At 49.0% G+C, this 20,828-nt stretch overlaps 1 protein-coding gene across 1 annotated transcript; it reads right to left on the reverse strand.

Moving 5' to 3' along the window:
- Positions 1–15,673: 15,673 nt before the first annotated feature.
- On the reverse strand, positions 15,674–20,541 carry LOC144737787 (uncharacterized). The gene is made up of 3 exons (XM_078620649.1): positions 19,243–20,541; positions 16,683–18,444; positions 15,674–15,696 (listed from the first exon to the last, which is right to left on the reverse strand). Exons 1-3 carry the CDS (start codon positions 20,539–20,541, stop codon positions 15,674–15,676), a joined length of 3,084 nt encoding a protein of 1,027 aa, XP_078476775.1.
- Between the last annotated feature and the right edge of the window lie 287 nt (positions 20,542–20,828).

Here is a 20,828-nt window from a genome sequence, read left to right on the forward strand (position 1 = left end):
TTTTTTATGCTAATGTTGGTCACGTGACCAGGAAGTGACGATGTTAGATTTCCACTGTACCACGCGGGCGTAGACCATTACACAGATAAGTCAAGATGGCGGCACGCATCGCATCTCAGTGAGACCACAGCCGCACTTGTCCATTGTGGGAGCTTAAGAAGCATTATCTGTAAGTTGTTTATATTCCTATAATATTGGCAATGCTGTTGTAATGTTGGAATGACCGTTATAGTGATGTAAATGCCTTTATGGTGCCGTTAAGTTGTTGTAGTAAATACGAGGCCTAGTTAGTAACGAAGCCTGCGACTTTCCTTATTGTGGATGTTACTTGTGATTTAGTAGGTCGAGTCAGACTTGTGCCTATGTTGCGATCCTGAGAGTAAAGATGACGAAGTATCTCATCCACAGTTTAGTGTTAAGTGTAATGCTGTACATTTGGGGTGCAGTGGGATGAATACACGATGTGCCTGTATGCAACGCACCAGCTTGTGCCTTTGTCTAGTTGTTCAGGGGTAATGTGGGGGCCTGGTCCTTCCAGGATCTATTGTTATCTAAGACAATGTTCTGATGCTGTGGTGTTCATTGTGTGGGTGTTTCCGGATTATAACAGATGCTGTATCTGTGTTTTCTCGCAAGTTTTACCTTGTTACAATCAATAAATGACGATTGGAGTCGGACGTTCATCCTGGCTCCGAGGGTTTATTGAACGCAAGGTTGTTTACTCGACTAGCGGTGCAACGCAGCGCACAGCGAGGCCGAGATAGTAAAAAGATATTCTTCTTGAAGCTCCCAACCAGTGCTGCAGCCAGCTCTCTGCAGCCAAGTAAAAAGACATTATTCTTGAAGCTCTCAGCCTGCAGCAAGCAAGGAGCTCTCAAGCAGTCAGCCTGCAGCAAGCAAAGGCGCTCTCAAGCAGTCAGCCTGCAGCAAGCAGAGGCGCTCTCAAGCAGTCAGCCTGCAGCAAGCAAAGGCGCTCTCAAGCAGTCAGCCTGCAGCAAGCAGAGGCGCTCTCAAGCAGGCAGCCTGTAGCAAGCAAAGGCGCTCTCAAGCAGTCAGCCTGCAGCAAGCAACCAGTTCGCAAGCAGTCAGCCTGCAGCAAGCAGAGGCACTCTCAAGCAGTCAGCCTGCAGCAAGCAAAGGCGCTCTCAAGCAGTCAGCCTGCAGCAAGCAGAGGTGCTCTCAAGCAGTCAGCCTGCAGCAAGCAACCAGCTCGGCAAAGAGTCTACATTAAAATCGTGCTGCAAGCATCGCTGCATGGAAAGCCACAGTTCAGCAGGGAGAGATGCTGAAGGTGAACCAAGCAATCCAGGACCTTCCATCCTGCCTCAAGAGGACCAAGGAAGTTCAAGGCCCCAGAGGGAGGTCAGGTTGACACAAAGGGCCTTGGAAAGCTATGATGCTGAGAAACAGGACCTTGATGCCAGGATACAACGGGCATGGAACCGGGTTCCATGCCCGTTGAAGCTTCAAACGCCTCAGACACAGTGGCCTCAATTCAGCGGGCCATCCAGTGAGTGAATGTGAGCAGCTCAAGCTACAAGCTCCTGGCAAATAAATACATCTCGCTCTTGATGAAGGTGAAAACAGATGAGGGCATTGAGGGAGTGCGCAGACAAGAGCACTTCCTCGAACTGCTCGATGATAATGTGCAGGCAGTGATACAAGATGCAATGGACCGTGTGGAGGGCTTAAGAGAGACACGATCTCAGCACTCTGTCTCATCCAGGTCAACCACAAAATCTAAAGCCTCAGCGCACTCAAAGACATCATCTACTAGTATGGCAGCAGCTCAGGCACGCACAGCAGCAGAAGCAGCAAACCCCCGTATTGCCTACATGGCTGAAGAGGAAGCTATGCTAATTGAAAAGGCCTACATACAAGAAGAAGCAAGCATAGCAACTGCTGCCGCACGGAGGAAAGCAGAGCAGGAACAAACAAGCATAGCGGCTGCTGCCGCACGGAAGAAAGCAGAGCTTGAAGAGCAAGAGAGTACATTAGCGGCTGCTGCCGCACGGAAGAAGCAGAGCTTGAAGAGCAAGAGAGTATATTAGTGGCTACCGCCACGCGGAAGAAAATTGAGCTGGATGCTAAGTTAAGCACCCTACAACTCAAAAAGGAAGCAGCTGCTGCAAGGGCCCAGGCAGAGGTGCTCGAGGCAGCAGCCAACCTGGACAAGCAAGATAATTGGAGTGAGTTTGGCACGCAGATACCTGTCAAGGACCATGATCAACTCACCAGAAAAAATATTTTGGACTGGTCTGAACAATGCATCAATGCTCCTCCACCAAACGATACCGAACAAAGGGTGGACGTTCAGGCTTCGCCATCTCCACACCGAATGAACATGAATGCTGTCTACGGGAATGGTGGAAATGCATATCCTGCCCTGGCAGTTAGTCGCCGACTCAGCGTCGCGCACGTGGGGTCAGACGTCGATGCACCAAGTCAGACCCACATTCCAGACAGTCACATAAGGGGATCCAACCAACGTGATCGAAACCCTTTGGGCCCACAGTCCAACGCCATCGCATATGATGGCATGCTAGGCAATACAGCCAATAATGCCGCCTCACAAGCGCCAGTATGGACACACCCTGGATCAGCAGGACTAGGGGACTTTGCTAGGTACCTGGCTCACCGCGAACTAATCAACACAGGACTCGTTAAGTTTGATGACCACTCTGAGAACTATCGAGCCTGGAGATCTACATTCAGGAACTCAATCCGAAATGCAGACATCTCTGCAAGTGAAGAACTCGACCTGTTGGTGAAATGGTTAGGGAATGAGTCTGCAGAGTACGCAAAGAGGATCCGGTCAGCAAACATTGACGACCCCGCCACAAGCCTGCATGCGGTGTGGGAGAGGCTCGAGGAGTGCTATAGTAGCCCAGAAACCATTGAGAAGGCTCTCTTCAAGAAGTTGCAGAACTTTCCAAAAATCTCTGGTAGGGACAATAAAAGGTTACGAGAGCTTGGAAATCTTTTGATGGAGCTTGAATCAGCCCAGGCTGATCCCTACTTACCAGGTCTCATTTTCTTGAATACCTACCATGGCATGAACCCCATCGTAGAGAAATTGCCATTTGATGTGCAGGAAAAATGGAGAACAGCAGGTTCAAGATACAAGTCAGAGCATCAGGTTGCATTCCCCCCATTCTCTTTTTTCTCAAAGTTTATCCGCAACCTGGCTAAGACTAGAAATGACCCGAGTTTCATGTTTGGCACCACGGGGATTTCCAGTCCAGATCTCCCAAAAATGGAAAGAACGATGGCGAAACGAGGAACAGCGAGAGTGCCAATTTCCATACACAAGACAGAGGTCTCTCCTGCAACATTCGCAAACTCCGTCCAGGCAACCACCACAAAGAAAAAGATAGAGGATCCAGAGAAGCAATGCCCATTGCATGATAAACCTCACTCCCTCCAGAAATGCCGTGAGTTCAGGAGGAAGCCATTGGAAGAGCGGAAGAACATGCTGAAAGAATTTGGAGTCTGCTTCAAATGCTGTGCTTCTACAAACCACCTTGCAAGGAATTGCAAGGCAGATATCAAGTGCGAGGAATGTGGCAGCGACAAACACGCGACGGCTCTGCACACATTTTACTCGAAACCCAGTGGCACTAAGGCTTCCGATCCCGAAGCAGAGCACGGCGGGGAGCAAGGCGAGACCGCCACACTCACTTCTTCAATCACAACCAAATGCACAGAAGTCTGTGGAGAAGGCTTCAAAGGAAGATCTTGCTCAAAGATATGCCTCGTCCGAGTCTATCCCAAAGGACATCCTGAAAGGGCAGTAAGGATGTACGCTATAATGGACGACCAGAGCAACAGGTCTTTGGCAAGGTCAGAGTTCTTTGATCAGCTAAGCGTAGGTGGGAATTCCTTTCCATACACGCTCAGAACATGCTCAGGACTGATGGAGACAGCGGGATGAAGAGCGAGCGGCCTCATGGTGGAAACCATAGATAGCACCATGAAGCTAGCCCTTCCTACGGTGACAGAGTGCAATGAGATACCGGACGACAGGAGTGAGATTCCCACGCCCGAAGTTGCACGTCACCACCCACACCTGAAACCCATAGCAGAGTTCATCCCGCCATTGGATCACGCGGCACAGATTTTACTTCTGCTCGGCAGGGACATGCTGAGAGTCTACAAGGTTCGCGACCAACGCAATGGACTTCACGACGCTCCCTACGCCCAGAGACTCGACCTAGGATGGGTCATCGTAGGTGACGTTTGTCTCGATGGAACACACAAACCAGACCACATTAGCACATTCAGAACGAGTGTGCTCACGAATGGACGCACGTCGCTCTTCAAACCGTGCCCCAACCACTTCACGCTGACAGCGAAACTCGGCGAGAGAAGTCAAGGCTGTACCGTGCAGGCCGACGAAGAAACCTCTATGCTGAAAGATGATGTTGGACATATGGTGTTCGTGACAACGAAGGACGATGACAAACCTGCTCCATCGCTAGAGGATAAAGAATTCTTGAAAATAATGGACAGAGAGTTCTTCCAAGATGAGTCAAACAGTTGGGTTGCCCCTCTGCCATTTCGTAATCCCAGATGCCGGCTACCCAATAATAGAGAGCAAGCCCTCTCACGGCTCAACTTATTGCGCCGCACCTTGGACAAGAAACCAGAGATGAAGAATCATTTTGTGTCCTTCATGAAAAACATATTTGACAGTGGTCACGCTGAAGCAGCCCCCCCTCTAGAAGAAGGACAGGAATGCTGGTACTTACCAATCTTTGGCGTGTATCACCCAAAGAAGCCGGACCAGATCAGAGTGGTGTTCGATTCCAGTGCTCAATTTAACGGCATTTCCTTGAACAACGTTAATGCTCACTGGACCTGACTTGAACAACAGTCTCCTAGGGTTACTCATCCGTTTCAGAAAGGAGTCAATCGCCGTAACCGCCGACATTCAACAAATGTTCCACTGTTTTATGGTCCGAGAAGACGACAGAAATTACCTCAGGTTTCTGTGGTACCGCAATAACAACGTCGATGATCGAATTGTTGAATACAGAATGAAGGTGCATATCTTCAGCAACAGCCCATCCCCAGCGGTAGCCACCTATGGACTGAGGAGGACCGCGCAGGCAGGAGAAGGGGAATTTGGGAAAGACGCCAAGCGATTTGTAGAGCGAGATTTCTACGTTGACGATGAACTTAAATCAATGCCCACGGCCTCAGAAGCCATCGATCTGCTCCAAAGGACGCAAGGAATGTTAGCAACTGCTAACCTGAGACTTCACAAGATAGCGTCCAGCAGCGCAGAAGTGATAAAAGCGTTTCCTTCCGACGATCGTTCAAAAGACTTGAAAGACTTGGACCTTAACGTCGACACACCACCAATCCAACGCAGCCTTAGACTGAGTTGGGACCTGAAAGCGGATACGTTCACGTTCCGAGTATCAATTGGAGAGAAACCTTACACGCGATGAGGCATCTTGTCAATGGTAAACAGCCTGTACGATCCACTGGGATTTGCAGCGCCGGTTACCATTCAAGGCCGTTGGATACTCAGAGACCTTTGTGCTGATACACAAGACTGGGATAGCTCGTTGCCAGAGGAACGGCGACAAGAATGGGAAACTTGGAGAAATTCCTTACAGGCACTTGAGCAGCTGCGGATTCCACGTTCCTACACGCCCACATCCCTTTCCGTAACCCAACGGAAGGAGTTACATGTGTTTGCAGATGCTTCTATGATGGCCGTAGCAGCCGTAGCTTACCTAAAAACCACAAGCGCAGAAGGGATTCAGCATGTTGGGTTCATATTGGGCAAAGCCAAACTGGCGCCTCAACCAGACCATACCATCCCAAGACTTGAGCTGTGTGGAGCGGTTCTTGCTACAGAGGTGGCGGAACTGATCTTAGACGAATTTGATGTCATACTGGACGTGGTCAAGTTCTACACGGACAGTAAGGTCATACTAGGCTACATAAACAACCAAACCAGAAGGTTCTACACCTACATCAGCAACCGGGTGGAGCGCATCAGGAGATCGATGCAGCCGGATCAATGGAATTACGTTCCAACTGATCAGAATCCAGCAGATCTCGCAACTAGGTCCGTCCCTGCATCTCTGCTGAATCAAACCATCTGGCTGACGGGTCCAGCGTTCCTGTTACGACGTGACGGTGGCCCATGTACTACCAAGGAGACCTTTGGACTCATAGAGCCCGAGTCCGACAAGGAGATTCGTCCTCAAGTGACAACTTTCGTAACAAATGTGAGATCAAGAAGTCCACTAAGTCCACACCATTTTGAACATTTCTCGAAATGGACGACGCTCGTGTGAGCGATAGCACATGTAACGCATATCGCAGACTGCTTCCATCGCCCGATGAGAGGCACCACTGATAGCTGCAATGGATGGCATCACTGCACAGTGCCACGCACTGAAGACGAACTTTCCAGAGCAAGGAGATCAATCTTCCGCTGTGTGCAACAGGCAGCTTATGCAAGTGAGATCAAGGCCATCAACAAGGGAGAAGACCTTCCTAGGGTCAGCACCCTCAGGAAGCTAAACCCCAGGATGGACAAAGACGACTTGCTCAGGATCGGTGGTCGGCTAGGGAATGCAAAATTAGATGAGAATGAACGAAACCCCCTCGTAATCCCAAGCCAAAGCCACATCGCAATTTTACTTGTGCGCCACTACCACGAGAAGGTCAAGCACCAAGGTCGGCACTTCACAGAAGGAGCAATCCGATCTGCAGGGCTGTGGATCGTTGGAGCAATGAGGTGCATCGCCAGCACAATCCACAAGTGTATCCGGTGTCGCAAGCTACGTGGAAAACAGGAAGAACAGAAAATGGCAGACCTCCCAGCCGATTGACTCAGTGTGGAACCTCCCTTCACCTCTGTAGGGATCGACGTGTTCGGACCATGGACAGTCATCTCCCGCCGCACCAGAGGATGGCTCACGAACAGCAAACGTTGGGCAGTGCTGTTCACCTGTATGAGTACACGAGCAGTGCACATCGAAGTCATCGAGTCCATGGACTCTTCGAGCTTTATAAATGCACTCCGGAGGTTCTTCGCCATCAGAGGGCCAGCCAAGCAACTTCGTTCTGATTGTGGAACCAATTTCATAGGAGCATGTAAAGAGCTTAAGATCAATACGGAGAATGTCGAAGATGATTCTGTCAGGAAATACCTTAGTGACCAAGGCTGCACATGGATCTTCAATCCTCCCCACTCTTCGCATATGGGTGGAGCCTGGGAACGCATGATCGGGATTGCCCGACGCATTCTCGACTCCATGCTATGTGATGTCGGGTCCACACGGCTCTCTCACGAGGTATTGACCACTCTCATGGCCGAGGTCTCAGCCATAATTAACTCAAGACCCCTGATCCCCATCTCAACCGACCCGGAGTCACCATTCATCTTGACTCCTGCTACACTTCTTACCCAGAAGACAGATGTGCTCACAGCACCTACCGAGGAGGCCAGCACTGCAGACCTCTACAGACGTCAATGGAGACAAGTGCAGAGCTTTGCAAACACGTTCTGGCATCGCTGGAAAAACGAGTACCTTACGACACTCCAAGTGCGCAACAAGTGGCAGTCTAACAGACCAGACATCCAAGAAGGCGACCTCGTCCTACTGAAGGACAACCAAGCCAAACGGAATGAGTGGCCAATGGGCCGCATCCTCAAGTCGATTCCAAGTGCCGATGGAAAAGTTCGAAAGGTCGAGGTTATGATTGCGAAGCAAGGTGTCGCAAGAACTTTCATCAGGCCCATAGTCGAGATAGTACTACTTCTCTCTCGCAAAGATATGGGCAAATAAGTCGACCCGTTGAAGTTGTTATACCCTTGTTTATGAGATAGGAAAAAAATGGTGGTATCTCCTAGATACCAGACGGGGAGTGTCTTGCCTCACGGCAGATATGGAGCGTACGGTCACAGGAAGTTCCTGTTTTTTTATGCTAATGTTGGTCACGTGACCAGGAAGTGACGATGTTAGATTTCCACTGTACCACGCGGGCGTAGACCATTACACAGATAAGTCAAGATGGCGGCACACATCGCATCTCAGTGAGACCACAGCCGCACTTGTCCATTGTGGGAGCTTAAGAAGCATTATCTGTAAGTTGTCTATATTCCTATAATATTGGCAATGCTGTTGTAATGTTGGAATGACCGTTATAGTGATGTAAATGCCTTTATGGTGCCGTTAAGTTGTTGTAGTAAATACGAGGCCTAGTTAGTAACGAAGCCTGCGACTTTCCTTATTGTGGATGTTACTTGTGATTTAGTAGGTCGAGTCAGACTTGTGCCTATGTTGCGATCCTGAGAGTAAAGATGACGAAGTATCTCATCCACAGTTTAGTGTTAAGTGTAATGCTGTACATTTGGGGTGCAGTGGGATGAATACACGATGTGCCTGTATGCAACGCACCAGCTTGTGCCTTTGTCTAGTTGTTCAGGGGTAATGTGGGGGCCTGGTCCTTCCAGGATCTATTGTTATCTAAGACGATGTTCTGATGCTGTGGTGTTCATTGTGTGGGTGTTTCCGGATTATAACAGATGCTGTATCTGTGTTTTCTCGCCAGTTTTACCTTGTTACAATCAATAAATGACGATTGGAGTCGGACGTTCATCCTGGCTCCGAGGGTTTATTGAACGCAAGGTTGTCTACTCGACTAGCGGTGCAACGCAGCGCACAGCGAGGCCGAGATAGTGATTGAGATCTTAGTTCGAGGATGACGGTTGTCACTTTTTGGACACGTCGCCCGTCTTGATGCGCATTCCAGCAAATTGCGCACTTCAGTTGGTGGTTGACGTTCGAAGTGGACTGCGACCCTCAAAGGAATGGCATCGCCCGTGTGATAAGTGAATCAAACAAATCACGCAAGACACTGGTATTGGCAGCAAGAGCACTTTATGAAAATGTCGTCGCAAGAGGTCACACGTTTTGGTGCGATGGTCCTTCGCTGACTATGCGTGATGAATGCATGGATTTAAATCATTACGTCTATGGGAAGTTAAATGTCCGAGCCTGTCAGAGCTCTATTGAGGGGTCCTCTGAAAAAAAACTGAACCCATAAATAAATAACAAAACGCATATCGGATTCAATTTAATATTTAAACATATACTTTTGATACTCTTTATCATTACATCATCTCCTCACAGATGGTTGCCCAGTGACCTTAATCACTTTTATCCATTTAATCCAAAACTGCGCAAAAAGCCAACTACCATCTGAACAGTTTGTAGATGACAACGTTTTACCAGGATAGTCCATATTTCAGCTGTTATTATTGAAATGAGCTTCGAGTTCTATGGCAATTCCAGCAAGGCGTTATCTCTGTGTGGAAATTTTAACCAACATAGCGCCAAATTATTGTAAACTGTCTAATGCACATTATTCACAAATGGTGCGGGTATAAATTAATAAAAATTGTAAACATAGAGCAAATGTATGAACATGATTAAAATGATTAGCACGGTTGGCTACATACGATTTGAAAGAAGTTCAACATGCAAAACGTCCGTAATATATAAAAAACAGTTGTCACTTGGGTTTTTTTATTCAGTCTATAAAATGCTATCTTGCTACAGGCTTGTATATCGATGAACAGTCATAATCAATCATTCGAATTTAATATTATGCTCATTGGTCTATATATATTTGCGTAATGTTTGCTAAAATACATAGTCATGGTTAATATCTATTTTAATTTGTGTTGGTTACTCCTATGAGTTCATGACACTTATTTAGGAATCCAGGTCAGGTGACAGTTATTTAGTTTTCCTGACTCTTGTCCTGATGACGTTTAAACTGCAAACTAAACGTTGTAAATTACCACGTTTTGTTGGGAGAATTGTTCTTCAACTTACAAGTGAGCTCAAAGCATAATAATAGGTGCATTAAACGTTCATGCACGTGACACAATTTCATTTGTTTAACTGTGTCAGATGGTGGATGGTCCTAACGATTGTGCAGATTATTGCGTGGCTTACGCCAATCAACCATTTTGCATCATATTGGCTGTGAGTATCTACGTGTTATGTATGAATATTGTCACGACTTCTGGAGAAAAAAAACGAGTAAAAAGAAAGCTCCTTCCCTATTCAATGATGCATGTTATTTTCATGTCAGCATCCCCATGTGGTGAGATTTCATAATGTGTCTGAAATAATACAGCATCTCGCTCTCGTATGCTTTTTGAGTTGAACTGACTGTTGCTGGATATGATGTCCAATGTTTCACTCATTTTCTGCAGAAGCTCCGAGCACTTGGAGAGAAACGTGGACATCATGCCCGACAAAACACTGTACAGCCCTAAAAACACATCACCCATATCGACAGCACAGTCGCGAAAATCTACGCAGTCATATATAATTGATTTTTTTATTTGAGTATTCCTTCTGCCAGTTTTATTCTTGAATGACAATATTCATCATTTGCACAGTTATGGATGTAAATACTTTCGACCATTACCTTTTTTGATGACGGTTAGTGAGCATTGGCCCTAGACGCCAGGCAGCCTGCAATAAACAACACTATTAAAGGTGCAATGGTTATCACGTTTATTGAATTAAGAAAGGTTATTGTATAAACTTGGGAAAGGGTCAATAGGATGGCATTCCAAATTCGAGCAGTGTGGGAAGACGCAGAGAAGGAGATAAGTGTCGTGAACCTGCAGCATGAGTTGAACAGATTAGTGCTGTTTTCACAGGGTTCGTTAAATTTGTGATTCAAGCATGAAGCTGGCCAGAGATAGTCACAATGGTCAATCTTTTCAAAAAAAAAGTTAGCTACTTGAAAATCCAAGTTGGCAGCCATTTTCCAAGATGGCCGACAATTTATGTTTTGCGTAAAAGACATTGTGACAGAGTTGTCCACTTTTCGATTTAAAGCTTTCGTGACTGCAGGGATTCATCTTCTTGGTTCTTTCGGTAAAGTCACGTAGAAGGGAAATAATAAAAATAAAACATAATAAAATAATATAATAATATTGTGTTTTATTTTTATTATTTTATTATTTCCCTTCTACGTGACTTTACCGAAAGAACCAAGAAGATGAGTTGTCCACTATTGAATGATTAAGAGTCGATTTCTATGTTCATGAGCATGCAATAAAATATTTCACAATTTTTACAACTCATCAGATTGGTTGTATGCATAATTTTTTGGACAACGTGATGATGTGCAAACAAGTGAATGCCAATGTCTTAAAAAAAAAAGATTATTAAATGTGATATTGCCTATTTGTTGATTCAGTGTGTCCTGAGCGTAAACAACACTGCATATGAATATTATTAAACATCATGGAATTAAACGTTAATTTGATAATAGAATATACAGTGAGGGAAAAAAGTATTTGATCCCCTGCTGATTTTGTACGTTTGCCCACTGACAAATAAATGATCAGTCTACAATTGTAATGGTAGGTTTATTTGAAGTGCGAAACAGAATAACAACAACAAAATCCAGAAAAACGCATGTCAAAAAATGTTATGAATTGATTTGCATTTTAATGACGGAAATAAGTATTTGACCCCTCTGCAAAACATGATTTAGTACTTGGTGGCAAAACCCTTGTTGGCAATCACAGAGTTCAGACGTTTCTTGTAGTTGGCCACCAGGTTTGCACACATCTCAGGAGGGATTTTGTCCCACTCCTCTTTGCAGATCTTCTCCAAGTCATTAAGGTTTCGAGGCTGATGTTTGGCAACTGGAACCTTCAGCTCCTTCCACAGATTTTCTATGGGATTAAGGTCTGGAAACTGGCTAGGCCACTCCAGGACCTTAATGTGCTTCTTCTTGAGCCACTCCTTTGTTGCCTTGGCTATGTGTTTTGGGTCATTGTCATGCTGGAATACCCATCCACGACCCATTTTCAATGCCCTGGCTGAGGGAAGGAGGTTCTCACCCAATATTTGACGGTACATGGCCCCGTCCATCGTCCCTTTGATGCGGTGAAGTTGTCCTGTCCCATTAGCAGAAAAACACCCCCAAAGCATAATGTTTCTACCTCCATGTTTGACGGTGGGGATGGTGTTCTTGGGGTCATAGGCAGCATTCCCCCTCCTCCAAACACGGCGAGATGAGTTGATGCCAAAGAGCTCCATTTTGGTCTCATCTGACCACAACACTTTCACCCAGTTGTCCTCTGAATCATTCAGATTTTCATCGGCAAACTTCAGACGGGCATGTGTATGTGCTTTCTTGTGCAGGGGGACCTTGCGGGCACTGCAGGATTTCAGTCCTTCACGGCGTAGTGTGTTACCAACTGTTTTCTTGGTGACTATGGTCCCAGCTGCCTTGAGATCATTGACAATAGTTCTGGGCTGATTCCTCAGCGTTCTCATGATCATTGCAACTCCACGAGGTGAGATCTTGCATGGAGCCCCAGGCCGAGGGAGATTGATAGTTCTTTTGTGTTTCTTCCATTTGCGAATAATCGCACCAACTGTTGTCACATTCTCACCAAGCTGCTTCGCGATGATCTTGTAGCCCATTCCAACCTTGTGTAGGTCTACAATCTAGTCCCTGACATCCTTGGAGAGCTTTTGGTCTTGGCCATGGTGGAGAGTTTGGAATCTGATTGATTGCTTCTGTGAACGGGTGTCTTTTATACAGGTAACAAGCTGAGATTAGGAGCCCTTCCTTTAAGAGTGTGCTCCTAATTTCAGTTCGTTATCTGTATAAAAGACACCTGGGAGCCAGAAATCGTTCTGATTGAGAGGGGGTCAAATACTTATTTCCCTCATTAAAATGCAAATCAATTTATAACATTTTTGACATGCGTTTTTCTGGATTTTGTTGTTGTTATTCTGTCTCTCACTGTTCAAATAAACCTAACATTACAATATAGACTGATCATTTTTTTGTCAGTGGGCAAACGTACAAAATGAGCAGGGGATCAAATACTTTTTAAATCCTTTATATTAAGTTCACTTGCTTGCTTGCTTGCGCGCTTACGACCGTGCAAATCTTTTGGTCGTTTTTTAACCCACTTCCCGTGATCCAATCGAGCTGACATTTTGCACACAGACTCGTTGTGCGTGACAATTTATTTTCGTGAAACATTTTTCCAAAATTTTCCACTTTTTAGGGAAAAAGACAATTTCACTAACACAATCATATATTTTTCCTAAACACAGAAAATTATTCTGGATGTGTGTCAACACACTATAAAAATGAAACTCTTACTCAAGAAAACCAGAAATGAATAAAAAAATAAAACCGATGCCACGCATATAAAGGATTTATAGTGAAAAACTTTGTTTTTACGGGTTAATTTTTTTCACTCACTGTACTGTTATATGACATTACAGCTTAGCGTCAAAAGGTTTCATATGACTATGTTACATGTCCTCATTAACAATTATTGTCATGACACACGGTCTGGATTAAGCATGTGAAACTGAATAATAATGAAATTATGGAAGCTCATGTTGAAGGGTTGAACTTAAGGATCATTCAGGACCGCAATAGGTATTTTTAGATCTATATTATAATTGTCAATTTACGCGACCAACGTAATGTATTCAGAGGGTACAACCAAAGCAGCGTCTGACCGCCTTTGTCTATTCAGTGGCTATCATTGCATGCTCCAGCAAGTATTCACTTTAAGGCTAAGTCGACTTTCAGGCTGAGTCGACCTAAACTCGTGCTACACACACACCACATCAAGGGGCCCACCTTTATGAGTCGATAGACATTCCAAGGTGCAATCAAGTAGGTCTGTGTCCACACAAGTTTTGGGATGACCTCCGGAGGAAGGGAGTTTTATAGGGGTTAATGACATCAGGTGCCAGGATGTCTACAGAGCCAGAAGCAAGGATGACCGAAGTCTGACCCGATGAATGCTCGAGGGGCATGAAAGTGGTATGAGCTTTTGATGTCTCAGGTAAATAATTAAATAAGCTAGAAATTCCTATTAAACAGCATACAAATATCGTATTCGTCAGTCATGCATTGGCAGACTGGGGATAGTACTCCTAATCCGGCTAAGAGTGAGATTTGCAGAGGCAAAGGTTCTGAGTAGTTGAGAGTTGAGTTCTTGCTAAGACAGATTAAGTTTTCCTGAAATTTTACGCTTTTCTTCATATTTTGAGTCACTTGTAGAGTCAAGGACTTCGAGAAGTTGTATTGTAATAAGCTAAGAGTTGGAATTTTCATATAATACTGTGATGAGCTAAGACACGTGAGAAGTTAAGTGGAGACGAGTTATACACCAATATCAGGTATGCATGTGTAGTGTTTTACAGACGGACTCTTCAACGTCTTTTGTAGCACACACTTTTATTAACACGGTCCCTATGCACTGAGGGATATACGGTCCCCTCACCCGTTACACTCAGAACGTACAAGCCCCCGTACCCTACAGGCTACTCAATATCCCGCTCTTTCAGTGTCCTCTGACTGGACCTAGGGAGATGTCTCCCGACCACTGGTTACACTGAACCCTAGCCCTGATAAGGGCTGGAGGGCTTGGTCCAGGGTCCTAAGCTTCTTCCGCTGTCTTGGGTCTTCGTGTGGTTCAACTCCCCGAGAGCTCTGAGCGCTCTGGCTTTATACTTGCTCGTGGCCGGGTTGTCCAATCCCCGGCCACCTTGTGGAACCCTGTGATTGGTCGTTCCCAATATGCTTTTCGATCCCAATTCACCCTATCTGACCCTGACCGTTTGGTCGCGCGGGAAAACCTTGTTTACGGTCAGCTCTCACAGCTTGTGAGACCCTGACCGTTAGTTTGAGCGGGAAAACCTTGTTAACGATTTGCTCTCCGAGTTTGTGAATATCGAGTGGGTAACTCTACTACATCACCCTCCCCTTCGGAAGCCTCAGCCGTCCCGGCTGTTACAAGCAGAAAATCCCCACCAATGAATCAAAGTGTGTGTGTGCCACAACCAACAAGAACAGGAACATCCAACAAGAACAGGAACACCCACTATAAATACCCCCCCCCATCAACAACGCAACATATGTACATGGTCAGAACCAATCACAAATAACGACATTCGCAACGCACAACGCATGCAGCATTCAGCTGCCGCAAAAAAAAACGATGGGCAATCAAGAAAAGCGACGCGATCTAGCCCGTGTGTATTTCGCGGGCCCGTCGTAGGGGATGGGTGCCCCTTTCCGGGCTGCAGGCTGACCAGGCGTCCTGGCAAAACTGTCAGCAGGGGCAGGAGGCCTCTCTGCGTGGACCCTTGGAGCAGACGGGTCGGGAAGCCTGGCAAACATGTTGGGCGGGTCAGGCATCCTGGTAAACATGTTGGGCGGGTCAGGCATTTTGGCAAACATGTTGGGTGGGTCAGAAGGTCTCTTTGCAGAGACTCTTGTTGTAGACGGGTCAGGCATCCTGGCAAACATGTTGGGCGGCTCACGGGGCCTTCGTGCAGAGACTCGTGGCTCGCACGGCTCCCTCAGTCCCGCATCAACTGTGGGAGGAATGAGACGTCTGCGCTGTGGATTAGGTACCAACGGGGCGACATCCAGCTCGTCGGGCATATCACACGCTCGGCCCTCGTGTTTTGAGTGTGACGCAGAGCCGCGCGGAGCAATAAATGGCTTCAGACGAGAGGGGTGCACGAACCAGCGCCGTCGTCCCCAACGTATCTTAACACACTGTGGGCGCATTACCTGGACCACCTCAACCGGACCTCGCCATGGTTTTAGGAGTTTAGCCGATGTGGACACCGGCACCTGGGGGCAATGAAGCCACGCCATATCACCTGGAACCCACTGATGCACGGACGTGCGAGGGGCCTGCAACCTCAAATTTGCCCGCTGGCGGGAAGCAGAATTTTCAATCGCCGCATCACGAGCCTCAGACAGCTTTTGCAGGTTGAACCGCAAATGGTCAGTGAGCTTCGATGACTGTGGGAGCTGCTCTATCCCAAGCCGCACATCAGCGGGGGGAATGGCCTCCCTGCCATACATTAGGAAAAATGGGGAGAACCCTGTCGCTGCATGTGGCGCCATGCGGTAAGCAGCGAGGACCCCTGGGATCTGCAGGTCCCAGTCTACGTGGGATTCGTCAACCTGATGGCATAGCATAGAGGTGAGGGTTCTATGCAACCGCTCCACCATGCCATCTGTTTTGGGGTGATAGGGCGAAGTGCGCACCTTCTTAGTGCCCAACAGGCGGCATACCTCACTCAGCAGGGTACTTGAAAAATTTCTTCCCTGGTCGGTCAGCAACCGTTCTGGAGCGCCCTTGTCCAGCACATAGCCTTGAACAAAGGCGTCCACCACGGCTGCTGCCGACTGGTTGGGGAGGGCCCAGGCCATAGGCCACCGTGTAAAATACTCCACCCCAACCAGAAGGTACTTGTTACCACGAGGCGTCGTAGGGAAAGGCCCCAAAATGTCGAGAGCAACCAGCTCGTTCACACGGGATACCGTGATGGGCTGCAGCGGTGGGCATGCCGGCTTCGCTGGAGGTTTACGTTGCGCACATTGGGTGCAGCCCATTAAAATATCAGTTACGTCGCGGAGCATGCCCGGCCAGTAAAATTGTAGTTTTAGCAAGCCAATGGTTTTGTGCACACCCAGGTGCGACAATCGCTCGTGTGCTGCGCACACAGCCGAACACCGCAAAGCCGATGGCACTACAATTTTGTACTGGCAAGAATCAGCATCCCAATGCATGAGCAGACCGCGGCGCATGGCAAAAGAGTTCGAATTACTTGAATGTGAGGACGAATCACATGCGCGACGACGCAAAGGCAACAATGACGCGTCGTTCATTTGGTGCCGACCCCATTCATCCAACGTTATCCCCAGCAAGTCGTCACTTGCTGGCGGATTTTGGTGGTCCACACCCGGCGCAGGATCGGAAGGAAGGGCAGCAGAAACCGTTTCAGGAGGTGCAACCGGGCGTACTATTTGCGGTTTGCACCGGCCAGAACCCGTGAAACAGGCACATTGTTCTGACGGGAGGCGAGATAGCGCGTCCGCATTACTGTGCTGTGTACCCTTACGGTAAATCACCATAAAATTGTAGTCCTGGAGGACTTCAAGCCATCGGGAGAGCTGGCCAGACGGTTGGTCAATGCGCAAAGCGTATTGTAACGCAGAGTGATCGGAGCGCACGGTAAACCGTTGACCGTACAGGTATGGCCTGTATTGTTGTATAAAGTAAACAATGGCCAGCAGCTCGCGTCGGGTTACGCAATAACGTTGCTCTGCAGGGGACAAAACCCTGCTTCCATAGGCAATCACCCTCTCAACGCCATCAACGATTTGGGACAGCACCCCGCCGATCCCGGTGTTACTGGCATCGGTGTCCAGAATAAATGGCTTTGCGAAATCGGGGTAAGCCAGGGGCGGTGCTGCTACAAGAGCATTCCGTAAGGAGTCAAATGCGGCCTGTTCCGCGTCTCCCCAATGAAATTTCAGCCCTTTCGCTGTAAGAGCATGTAGTGGCTTGGCGATTGTAGCGAAACCAGCCACAAAACGTCGGTAGTACGACGCGAACCCGATAAAACTGCGAACATCCCCAGCAGAGGTGGGGGTAGGCCATTGGCTGACACATTTAGTCTTTTCAGGGTCTGTGGAAATACCCGAGCGGCTGACTATGTGGCCTAGATAGCGCACAGACTCACGCAGAAGGTGGCACTTCTGCGGTTTGAATTTAAGGTCCGCAGCTCGCATCTTTTCGAAAACAGCGCGCAACCGTTCAATGTGTTCGTTGAACGTGCGGCCAAAGACGATAACGTCATCAAGATAGATAAGGCATGAGTCCCACTGGAGCCCAGCGAGGACCAGCTCCATGAGCCTCTGAAACGTCGCTGGAGCCGAGTGGAGCCCCATGGGCAATCTATTAAACTCGAAAAGGCCCTGTGGTGTCCGAAAAGCAGTCTTTGGCTTTGATGCTTCGTCGAGGGGGAGTTGCCAAAACCCTGACAGAAGGTCCAAAGTGGAAAAATAACGCGCCCCTGCCAGAGCATCCAATGACTCATCCATACGTGGAAGAGGATATGCGTCAGCCACAGAAATTTTATTTAGGCGCCGAAAATCTACACAGAATCGAAGACTGCCATCGTGCTTTTTGACCAGCACTATCGGGGCACTCCAGGGGCTGTTGGAAGGAGAAATGATATCAGCCGCCAGCATGTCGTCAACTGCCCATTTAACATGCTGTTTCTCCGCAGGGCTGAGCCGAAACGGGTTTTGGCGGATAGGGGCAGCGTCACCAGTGTCAATGTGGTGACGCAGCAGCTTGGTGCAGCCAATATCAAATTGTGATTTGCTGAACACATCCGAAAATTCCCGCAAAAGAGCCCGCAATTTACTCTGCTGTGACCCGGATAAATCGCCGGCATCCGCGCAGAGAGCGTCAATCCATCCCTCGTCAACGTTATGAGGGAGAGGCTGCTGACTGTTCGCTACGTGTCCGACAACCCCGGTCCCCAGGGGCGCCACTGTCGCATGAGTGAGCACTGTCCCCTGTGGAATGACGGTGTCTGACAGACCGACATTCAAAACTTGTATAAATGGCTCCCTGTCGCCCGCTACAAGAGTCTGTGCGGCCACCAACGAAAGGCTGTTAACTGCTGTGTTGGAGGGTCCCAATAAAATGCCATTTACCGAGGTGGTGGGAGCGAGCGGTTTCTTTAACCGTAGGGGTACGAGCATTTGTGCCCCTGGCGGAATGCGTACAGCGCAAGCCGCAAAAGCCTGTACGGAAGCATTTTCCGTCCGTGAATGCGTGGCCGCGGGTAAAAATGCCATCCGGCGGCCCGAGGGAAGTTCAATACATCCCTGATCGATAAGGATTTTAATGGGCATTTTGGCAAGAAAATCAGTTCCCAGAAGGCACGGCACCGCAAGGGAAGAAGACACAAAAACAGGTCCGGCCAATTTAATATCGCCAATGGCAATTTGAGCCCGAATTTGCCCGAGAATCCCTAGGGAACTTCCATTAGCGGTGAAAAACGGAATGGAAACCTTTTCCAATGAACGACATCGGCCGGGCAGTATGTTGTAAATTAACTCGGAGATGATAGTGGCCGATGCACCGGTATCGACAAGCACGCGCACTTCCACCCCCTCGATCGAACCAACAACCACCGAGGAACCCGCCGTTGCTGCAACCACTCTATGGGCCAGCTCTGACCACTGCCCGGGTCGCAGTGGTCGCGAAGAGTCGGCCAAACGCCGCGTGTCATACGCCGTGTTCCGAGCGGAGTCAATGGTGTGTTGTGGTGTGTATGAGGGCCGAGCTTGTGGGGTGCCGCGACTTGCCTGGTTATGCTGCGCTGCTCTGGAAGCTCTGTAGTCCCGGTCTCGGGATCCGGTGGAGCGGCGGCGAGGTGCACGGCAGTCGGAAGAAAAGTTGCCTCGGCGGCCACAGTTGAAACACGTCGCGTCGCCGCGGGGTAAGGGCCGTCCCCGCTCCCAGTCGTTGCGGCGACTGGTGCGATCCGGTGATCGCTGGGGCGTCGCGCTGAACGTCGAGAAGACTCGATCAGGAGAGCGAGCGTTGTCCCTGCTGGCAGGCACCGATGTCGTAGCCGATGCGGTGATGGTCTCGTCCTGGTCCAGCATTAAGTGAGCATGAATGCTCCGGGCAGCTCGCAGTGAGCACATGTCCTCGTCATCCACGGCCTGGATGACAAGGCGCAGCCCCCTCGCCATCTCCAGCAGCTTCTGAAGGACGAGTGCGTCGATAGCCTCATCGTCCATGCGGGGGTAAGCCGCCCTTGCCATGGCGAGTAGCGCGGTGCGGAACGCCAATGGCGACTCCCTTGGCTTGCACCGTCTCTCGTAGAACTGGTGGCGTGTGGCGGAAGGAGGTCCGTAGACATCAGACAGCCGCTGAAGTGCTGCTTGTAGTGTCGCCCTTTGTCGCTTGGGAATGGAGATGAGTGCAGCGAGAGAGTCATCGTCCAAGGTGGCTGGCAGTGCACGAAGTGCTTGTGCATCCGACCAGCCCACCATCTCCTGATGGCTGAGGAAGCGACGTTGAAATGCCGCCCAGTCGCCCCCTGTGGACGAGAATTCGCGAAAGACAGGCAGTCGCTGCTGTAGAGCAGCTGTGTCATCGTCTTCGTCAAACTCGGACTCGGTCCCGAACGCAGCGATGGCTTGGTCAACAACATGTACTGTACGGCGTCGCGGCCGTGATGACGCGGTGTTGCTGGAGGGTCCTGCAGAGGCAGCGTCACTCAGCGATGACGCGGTGTGTTGTGATTGGCCCCCGGAGGTCCCAGCATGCGCTTGGCTTCCGCCCCCACGTGACCCGTCGGCGGGAAGGACATTCTCTTCCGGGTTTTCGATGGCGGGGACACCCGCCGTCGGCCGCTCCTCCCCGCCCGCAGCCCCCAGGGTAAGTTGCTCCAGGATGGCTGCTGCAGCATGCAGCAGCTGGGCGAGGCGGGCGTGAGCAGCCTGGGTGCCGTCGCTCGCGGCGATCGGCTGCACAGCTGGTGGTGGGGCGGCTGGCAACACGCCAACATCTTCAGCGCCGCCCGCAGCACCCACAGGTGAGTCGGAGCTTGCATCATCGGGACTTCGCGTGCGGTTCGTTCGTCTTGTCTCCATCTTCTGACGCCACTGTAGTGTTTTACAGACGGACTCTTCAACGTCTTTTGTAGCACACACTTTTATTAACACGGTCCCTATGCACTGAGGGATATACGGTCCCCTCACCCGTTACACTCAGAACGTACAAGCCCCCGTACCCTACAGGCTACTCAATATCCCGCTCTTTCAGTGTCCTCTGACTGGACCTAGGGAGATGTCTCCCGACCACTGGTTACACTGAACCCTAGCCCTGATAAGGGCTGGAGGGCTTGGTCCAGGGTCCTAAGCTTCTTCCGCTGTCTTGG

The sequence above is a fragment of the Lampetra planeri genome, chromosome 74 (genome assembly GCF_965212315.1).
Source record: "Lampetra planeri chromosome 74, kcLamPlan1.2.h2, whole genome shotgun sequence".
Classification (NCBI taxonomy): Eukaryota; Metazoa; Chordata; class Hyperoartia; order Petromyzontiformes; family Petromyzontidae; genus Lampetra; species Lampetra planeri.